The sequence below is a fragment of the Anas acuta genome, chromosome 2, assembly GCF_963932015.1.
Source record: "Anas acuta chromosome 2, bAnaAcu1.1, whole genome shotgun sequence".
Taxonomy (NCBI): Eukaryota; Metazoa; Chordata; class Aves; order Anseriformes; family Anatidae; genus Anas; species Anas acuta.
In genome coordinates this window covers 79,650,851-79,660,480 of record NC_088980.1, presented here as the reverse complement: position 1 = coordinate 79,660,480, position 9,630 = coordinate 79,650,851, and the positions used below count along the sequence as shown (strand labels likewise).

General features: G+C 39.2%; 1 protein-coding gene across 1 annotated transcript; it reads right to left on the bottom strand.

Annotated features, from left to right (window-relative positions):
* Positions 1-2,255: 2,255 nt before the first annotated feature.
* On the bottom strand, positions 2,256-9,087 carry LOC137850657 (ovalbumin-related protein Y-like). The gene is made up of 8 exons (XM_068670923.1): positions 8,817-9,087; positions 6,947-7,131; positions 6,165-6,215; positions 5,387-5,515; positions 4,510-4,627; positions 4,161-4,303; positions 3,784-3,939; positions 2,256-3,029 (listed from the first exon to the last, which is right to left on the bottom strand). Exons 2-8 carry the CDS (start codon positions 7,112-7,114, stop codon positions 2,628-2,630), a joined length of 1,167 nt encoding a protein of 388 aa, XP_068527024.1. The 5' UTR covers positions 7,115-7,131; positions 8,817-9,087; the 3' UTR covers positions 2,256-2,627.
* Positions 9,088-9,630: the final 543 nt, after the last annotated feature.

Sequence of the window (9,630 nt, the reverse complement as noted above, 5' to 3'; positions counted from 1 at the left end):
GCTGTTTCACTTTATGATGAAGACAAGTATATGCCAGTGGCGTCATCACCAGATGCCAGTCCAGGGACCTCTGCAGGATCCTCCATTATGATTAGTAGGCTAAAAGTTCATCCTGCAGCCACATGATACTTTCAGCAAAGTATATGCCTGGAGGACAAGCAATGAGGGCAGCATAACACAGCATAGCACAGCACAAGGCCTGGGCTTGATCAGGTCAACTTTTATGTGAGCCTCTAACTCTTAAGCATACAACACTTCAGGTTAGGACCACTACAGACCCTGACCCATGGTCTTAACCTTCTGGCTTGATCTTTGATCTACCTCACCATTACAGACTTGATTGGGGATCCCTGACTTGTGGCTGTAGTCTCGCTACGCTTTCTCAAGTATCTTTTGGGTGCCCAGAAGAGCTTTCTCACTTGAGTCCAAGGTGTTCTCTGAGTGCCCTTCTTCTAGTGACTATAACTAGAGCATACTGCCTGCAAAGTCTTGTGACTTCACCTGTGGATTTGGTTTGCTTACAAGAAGACAGTGAAATGTACAGAGATGTGGAATGTTCGTGGATGGTCTCCAAATGATTTTGTGATGGTCCCTTCTCCAAATGATGTGAGAAGGAAAGGTACACTCAGTCCACAGAGTACTTCTCATGAGACATTACAAGGAGTGTGATTGCACCTGGCTATTTTCATTCCATATAGTACTGCATATCTAAAACAACACAGCATGGAGAGAAAATGGGGTGTTGTGGCACTTGCTGTGCCAGCTCCTTTACAGAATGTCCTGCTGGCCCAGACCAGCAAAGCACAGATATAGTTCTGGGCCCAGACATTGATACAATGGATAGATTTCTTTCATCTTTTCTGAATCTGTATTTTTACCTCATTTTAGCCTCAAGAGAGAGAGAGGAAGTTTTCTCTTTCATAATTCTCTCTTCTATATTATTCTACTCTAACGCTCACAGGCTTGTCATCTTAAAATGCCCCTGGACTTTCATCAAATAATACCTCTGACTTCTCCCGAGAAAATCACTTGGTTCCAAGCACAGTTCCACTGATCTACATTTTCAATATACAGACCAGAATCACCCACTTGCACAAAAATTAAAATAAGAACGAAATTGGAACCTATATTAAGCACCCAAACTTAGTTTTCAACAGATGTCTGTCTTTCAGAAGTCCGATGAGCATTACTTTGTATCCCTAATGATAACACATGGGCCATTTTTAAAACAACAGTCAAATGCTTCTGTTTCACAGTGAGGGTATTAGGTGGACCCTGTGTCATGAAAATCTCTCTTAGGTGTAGTTTTAGGAAGCCACTTATGATTTCTGTCATGATGTTCTTTTCCAGAACAATATTTTATGAATCCTGCTTTTTGTTTGTTTGTTTTTTGTTTGGTGTATAGCAAAAATCTGTTGTCTGCAGTTATAAGGGAAGAGAAACATAATGTACACGTTAAAACTGAAGAATTCATATCTCTTGAAATACCTTTTGTTTGTTTGTTTGTTTGTTTTGCTTTAATACTTGTGTTAACCATAGCTAATCCTTTATGACTGTCTTGGGAAGACCAATAATTACAGTTCTCTCATAGACTTCACTAGTGGGTATAAAAATATGTTTTCCTGCTTATTAATTTCCTTTTCTCATGTTTTTTAAGTTGTACCTTGCAGGCATCTCCTTGATATATTTATTGAGACCCTTAGAAAATTTCTGTAAAAACTATGCAGAAATAAAATGGCAAATTCAAATAATTTAGTTACTTGATGTGCTATCTGGAGAGAAGTTCAAAGTAAGACTAGGAGCTGTAGGATTTACCTTGCTTAAGCTCAAAATCAGAAAAGTACCACTCTAAACCACTTCTGTCAATAATCATTACCCACTATAACCCATTTTTCAAGTTGTGTGGTGCAGTAACCCAAAATAGGTAATGACATGCTTAGTTTGCAAAGCTTTTATTAGAATAAATAGAAGGACAACCCACATACATTCAAAAAATCAATGATATGTCACTGAAATGAAAAAGGACAATAATATCAATCAGGAAGATGTTGTAGTTGGAGATTATTTAAGAAGAAATGGTAGACTGTCTGTATGCTCCCTCAGAAAAAGTGGCATGCCCTTACAGTATGTGCAGCACAAAGAAGCCCAAATGCTGGAAGAAGGATGATCTGCTGAAGTTCAGAATTTCGTCTGAAAGTTGTCCAGGCATCAATTCAAGGATGATTGCCCAGCAAGTTCAACAGAAAGGACAAGGATTATACTGCAAGCAGTGTTTATTTCTCAAAGCTCCTATAGAGAAATCAGATCTCAGTATCAATGGTAGGATTTCTCACAGAAAGTCAAAACATTGGCCCTGTTTCCCAAGTTAGTCAAGGACATTGGGAAATCTTCCTAAGTTACCTGCTGAAATTTTCATTCAGCTCTGGATGTAAGTCCTGAATCCAAGCTGATCAGAAATGTCTGCACATAATGATCTGAAAATTCACATGCTTCTTCAAGAATGTCTCCCTAGATATTAAAGGCTTTCCACTTTGATAAAATATTGAAATGAAATTATGCTACTACAGTAAAAGGGTTCAAATTCTGAGGGAGGGGAAGGCATGTGTTATTTCCAACTCTTTATCTTGTTAGGGGGAACAATATCTACCAAAGAAGAGAATAGTGTTGGTTGGGTTGTGTTTGATCAAGAAGAGGAATGGGTGATCAGCCCTAAACTCTTCAAATTCAGGGGAAGTCTTGTTGTCTCCCACCACGCCTGTTGAGCCTGCCATCTCCGTGCCTTCTTCATTGACTACCATGTACGCCCCATGCACAGCCTCAGACATCTTCAGGCTCTCTGCGGAAGAGATACCAGACAGATTGGCTGAAGGGCTGAACAGGTCAGTCATTCCCAAGGCCATGAAAACAGACGTGAGGTTATATTTCTCCTCCATCTTCATGCGGGGGAGGTACACTTTCACTCTCCTCTCTTCCATCATAGTAGGACTGGTCCACTGTGCGAGTTTTTCAAAGCTGATTGTGTTCTCAATCTGAAAAAAAAAAAAAAAAAAAAAAGGCAGGAAGTGAGATGCCTAAGGTAAGAGTACAATGGACATTATAGCTGTGTTAATACCATTTGTTCCTATTTTTTTTTCATTTATTTTGTGTACAAAATAGAACTGACAATATTAAATGTATTTGTTTGTCCTGTATGCTTCCTCCTTACTATTGGCTAAATGACATCTGTCATGATGAAGTTTTCCAAAACTTTGTCATCTGAAAATTTCTCAATGAGATCAAATGTTTTTGTGTAAAAGCAGTTCTTGAAAACATTAAATCCAATATATGACCATTTGCAGATTTATACAGCTAACCTTTCAGTAAGACAAGATCTTTTATAATATCCCTCACGTTTACAAAAATCCAATTCTAAATCTAATCCTTTCACTGTTTTATGAAAAAATCTAGTAATGATTATTAACAGGACAAGTGGTCCCTATGACTTGTTAACAGCATTTGAGCTCTACTTTATCAGTGGAAATTGAAATCTTTCTCAAAAATAAATATGTTAAAAAAAATCCTGATAGCATACCTGTCTCTGGTACTTGATGGAGATCACTGCATATCCCAACATCCCCTTCTGCAGGGCTACAGCAGCACTGCACTCTGTTTTACCAGATTGAGTCCCAGGCACCTGGGCAGCTGGTGTGTTCCCCTCATGGTGTCAGGGGACAGCACAAGCTTTGATGGCAGCCAGGTGCCACTGCACTGATAAATCCCATGCTTCCCCTGACAGGGCCATACCTGCTCCAGACCAGAAACCTCATCAGGCAACAGCACCAACATGCTCAGCTCTCCACTGGCGTACGGAAGCTCCAGGATCTTCATTTTCTCCGCAGCCACCATGGCCACCTTAAACGTGCTGTTCTGAATCATCATTTGCACAGGCTTGCTGTCTTGCTGCAAAACAGAAGAAGCATAAGATGATGTGAGCAGGGAGCAATTTTCTTTTTAATTGAGTGTATGTGCAAGCTTTCAAAGGAAGAGGGCTCGATCCTCAGGTCATCTCCATTTCCTCTCTTGATGGCCAATGGCCACAGCACGTGGGATCTGTCGCACGCAGGCTGCTGGCCATGAGAGCGGGTAGCTGTCCTGGCCACAGGCTGTGCCTGTGCCCCTACCTTTGTCATGCTGAAGGGCATTTCCTGAGTGTCTTCTTCCTTGAAGGCTCTCTTCCACGTGCCTTTGAAGTAAATGGCATTAACGAGGACCAGCGCAGTATTGAGATCAATGGAGCTTGGTACCAGGAAGTCTTGGATGCGTCCTGTAAGAAGGAAGCAAGGCAGAGAGTGCTGAGACACACCTCTGGTTTTCTTGGGTGCCTGCAATGAAGAGCATGGTGAGCTCTGGGGGATTTTGCTTTCATAGCATCAGTCAACCTGGTGTTGCTTGATCTGCTTTTTCTCATTACAAGGGTCTAGATTATAGTAGGTACAGGCAAACATCCGCTACCATTTCTTTAGTCATTACCATTTGTCTCTTTATCCACCCAGGAATTAATGAGCTGTCTTGCTTCTTCTGTAGCTGTTTTGAAGTCAACTTCTTCCAGCCCTGCCTTATAGAATTTCTTTGCACAATTTAAGTATTCCTGTAAACAGAAGAATTGCATTTGTCAGACTGTTAAGAACTTTAAAGCATATGAATGCGAAGTGCAAAATTATTAAATGAAGCAGAATCATTGGTTAAAAGAAATACGAACTTCTATCACATACTTGAGCATGTCAATCAGCTATCTTGCTGTAACTGAATCTTGAAGCTGGACAAGAAAGGCTACTTCACATATTTAGACTTGGTACTTTTAGGTTTCTAGGTTCGAATTTTGAAATATTTTCTTCATTTTACCATTACACTTCCAGTTCAGTGAGCATTATTAAGGACAGATTATATTTGTTTCCTTCTCTTCGTGCCTGCTTTTTCTTTTGAATTCTGTGTCTGTACATTCCTATCTTTGATTCAAAAACCAAAGCTTTCTTTCACTGTGAATATTTTATATCTGGCTTTGAAAAAAAATTAGAAAAATATTTTTGACAGTTTTGGTCTTTGTTCTTTCACATCACATATTCTAGATTCCTCCCTTGAAGGTTGCATTTTTCATTAAAAGGCATTTTTTAATGAATAAACAGCAATATGGATTACTTCCTGTAGCTGTTGCAGCATGGGCACATATTTTGCCATTATACCATTGCCTGGCCTCCACCAAAAAAGCCACAGAAAGGTTTGGACTGTTCCTGGGGCCAGAACCAATTCCCCTCGTGGCTAACAGCAACCTCTTCATCAACAGCCAGCAGATTACTATTGGTGGTGCTTCCCTAGGGGGGATCTTGCTGAAGGTTGTACCACAACTCACCGGAAGAACTGGGTATGTTTTCTCAAGGTAGAGCCTGTCAGCGATCTTCAGTACATACGTAGCATTTGGCATGGCGATGCCTGAGAGAAGATCCTTGAATGAGTCGTGGATGTGTTCAGAAGGGCCACACTGAGGGGATGACATGTAAACAAGGCAATACATCATGTTAGTTTCTTATCTAGAAAATCAGACCCTGAGGGAACGTCCCCACCAATAGTAACAGCCAGGCCACTGTGAAATCCCTGCCCCAGACCTGGAGCTGTCCCCTTTGTGACAGCAGCTGCTGTGATGGTGGTGCACTGAACTGACAAATACACCTTTCTCAAGGTAAATCCCCTGAAACACACTTTTTGCAAGAGTGCTGTCATTTCTGGGCTGTTCCTGCTCACCATCTTCTTGCCCTGCTTTGGAGACTCTCCACTGCAGTCTGCCTGCCATACACTGGCTCCAGGTGCTGAGCCCCTTCCACAGGCTGTCCCCCAGCACTACTTGCAGGCATGCAGATGCTCCCCTGCCCAGAAAGGCATCCTGGTGCCCAAAGCATCCTGCCCCATCCTGTCACTTGTTCTGGTGCAACTTGTGCAACCTGCCTTCTTTCCCTGGCTTTAGACATGAGTTACAGGTGTAACGAGTTACCTCCCTCCGCAGACCTGCTTGGTTTGAGAGAATTTCCATCATTTTTGACAGGATCTGAAACTGCCTGGAGCAGCTGCAGAGTAATTCTCATTCTGTCTGGAGGAGAAAATAGGGCAGAAAGGGAGATAATCTATTTCTTTACCTGGGAGTCAGTGGTGCCTCCCATTCCCGTGATGTTATCAAAGTGAAGAGCCTGGAAGAGAAAATGTCAGTGGGAGAAATGACAAGCATGACCAAAAATGTTATGCATTTAAAATCTACACATGATGTTTGAGGTAGGCCTGTTGGCTCAGAAAACAAAAACAGAAACAGACAAAAAATGCTGACTGAGAACATAGATGAACTGAAAAGTTACAAGTGATCTTGTAACTGGTTTATACCTCAAGTAGCCTTCTGAGAAATTGTGAGTATCACCCTTTTCTTAGGTAACAATTTTTTCAGTGAACATCTAGAAATTAACTCAGTTGCATATTATTTCTCATTTTATTTCTCATTTCATATTATATATATATTTATATAATATTATTTCTCTTCCTTTCTTTTATCTATTTTTATACCAATAGAAAACCAACCAACCAAGCAAACAAACAACAACAACTAGAAAAAACACGTAATTTGGAAGATGTCAGAATTTAGAAAAAAATAATATAGTAAAATTTCCTGACTGGTGATCCATTTAGTTACTGTCCTTGATATTTCTTTTTTCTTAGTTGAAACTAATCACCACCTATATTGTAAATACACACACACATCTTTTATAATGTTCTCCAGCTTTAAATAATCTCCAATCTCCATTTTGTGACTAGCTTATTTCTGGTGCATTAAAATGTGAGAACCTCATCAGTGGATAATATATTTCAGTGATGTTACTTAGAAGGATCGACAAGCAGAAGTAGAGACCACTTTACACCCCAAGTAACTTACCTTCTCCATCTGAGATTCAGTGTTACCTCTTGCTCCCAGGTAGACCATGGCCAGAGCTGAAATGATGCTCAGGGGAGAATAGCAGATGTTCTCGTTGGCATGGTGGACTTTCAGCTCCCTGAATACATCAAAACAGAATTCTGTGCTTGCTGCGCTGATGGAGCCCATTGTGAAATCTGTGTTGTCTAAAGCAAACAGAAACAGTCTGACTTACTACATTGAAATAAAATATGAATTGCGATGCAAGAAAGTCAATGCACTTGAACCCTCATACATGATGCTCAACTTTTCTGAGTAAACAGAATACAGTGGTGTGTATTTAAAAGGCAGGTGTGCGATCAAAATGCTGGATAGCTACCAGTTATGTGTAGGCTGGTGATTCTTTTGTTTGAAACTTGAGTCCTCCTCTGTACATGTATACTATATTGTTGAAAATATTGCAAAGTCTATTAGTTACCTTGAAAGAAGCACACTGATAATCTTTTCTTATTTTGTAGGGGAAAAATGACACAGAGCTTTGTTTTCAGACTCTTCATTCATGTGAGTCTCCAACCAGGTTCTTCACTACAGTTTTTAATGTAACTTTTAAAATCAATGGGTTCTAACACCAGTTACTTCATCAGAGGTCTCAAAAGTTAGCATCAATACTTTTTTTTCCTTTTTTTTTTTTTTTTTTTTTAATAGGATAATGGAGACACACCAATGGAGACAGCAAACCATTTACTAAATTCATCCGTTTTATGGCAAACGTGTGTAACTACTATACATTCCATTCCTTGTTGATTTAATTATATCTCACTATTTTTATTTTTTCTTTAATTTTTATTGTAATCTTTTTATTTTATATTATTTTTATAAAAGCCACCTTTTAATTAAAAAGGGCTTCTTTAATCTGTGTTTAACTAGCAGATAGTTCACATCTTCAGTGTTTAAACATTTTCTCTGCCTTTTTTCTGACACTATTATAAAATTGTCCCTGCAACAGCAACACTGTAAATCCTAATGCAGCAGTAGGGTGTTTATACCGTCTATATCTTTCCATATATTGTCACAAGCAGAGAGAACCTTTTAAGGTGAAATTTCTCCATGTGCTGGGAAAATCCAGGATACTCTGCCAAATGCATCACTGTGAATGTGGAATCAGCATATTCATGTGACAGTCATCCCTTAATTTGGGATAATTTGAACAACAGCATATCCAGCTGTTCCCCTGTATGCATATTCCATCTCACCTTTAAACCACTTGTGTAGGTGATGTAAAGCATATTTTTGGAATATTTACTAGTTCCACAAGGTATTATATTTTAGGTTTTAAGCTCCATTTATGGTCTTGTTGAAGGAATATATTCTTGAAGCAAATAATAGGTCTTTTTTAGTTTCAGAAAATGTAAAATTTAAAGATAACACTGAGTTGCAGTGTGCTGTTGCCACCTTGATTGAGCTGCGTTCCTTAACTTCATTCAGAGAACATGTTCATTAATCCCTGCAACTGAGCTTCAATTCCATTTTCTTGAATTAAAACAAATTCAATATTGTATATAAATTCTAAATTAGAAAGGGATAGAGGAAAAGGGCAGAAAGACTGTTTTAACATAGCACCAGATTTTCAATATGAAAGTGTTAGGAAACAAAGCTTTACTTCATACAAACAAATACTTTGACTTTATGCATATCAGACTGTGAAACAGTACAGTAATGCAGCACAAGGTGAGATGAGGTTTTTTGCAGAAGCCATCCCTTAAATGATATGTTTCTTCAACTGATCTGGAAGATCACAAACATAAAGCTCCATCAATCTTTTTCTAAGTTATAAGATCATTTTTAAAAATTGAAGGCTAGAACATAAATCATAATTGAAAGACATGCTTACCTTATCAGCTTCGCCTGTGATGGTAAAAGCACAGCTTCTCAGCTGCACTTGGGACAGACTTGTTGAACTCCTTGAATTATATCCTGTGTAATTTCATGACACGCCCCATGCTGCCCATTCTGTGTTTGCCAAATCAAGTGATGGATGGAGCTCAATGTCAGGCACACAGTTTTACTGAGAGTATGCCCATTATTTGAAATAATAATCCCTAAATGAAAGCCTAAGATCTCCAGAATGAAAGATTCCTTTAATAGCATGTAGCACCTTTCAGAAAATGATAGAGCATATTGAAAAGACTGGAGCAAAAATAATGGTAAAAGCTTTTCATTGAAATTTGAATACTGAGTATGATTAGGTTACAGAAGCAAATAGCATGGCATAGCTAGTGAAAACAAAGCAAAACCCACATCAAAACAAGAAAAAAAAAGTGTGAAATTAAATCATACACAATGTCTCTAAGGAATTCTGAGTTACTTTCCTTATCTTTCCTCTGTAAGGAGTACTGGCAGGCCAGATCCCTCTCAGAGTCACCATTCTGTGAACATAAAAAAAATGCAGCTCATGCAGGACTGCTTGCTGTGGTATGCCCACGCTACACTTACTGCAACTTTTCTCTCTTTGGTGTTGGCTGGACAGACTATCACTATCATTAGTCTTCCTTCCCCCAAACGGTCACAGACATGGCATTTCACAGAGCCAAGTTTCATCCTAGAGCAGTCTAGCTCAGGGAACTTACCCAGAGATACACTCTGTGCAGATTGTCAGTGGAACTATAAGTGGAAACTGTAAGTGTATTGAATAAATGTAAATTAAT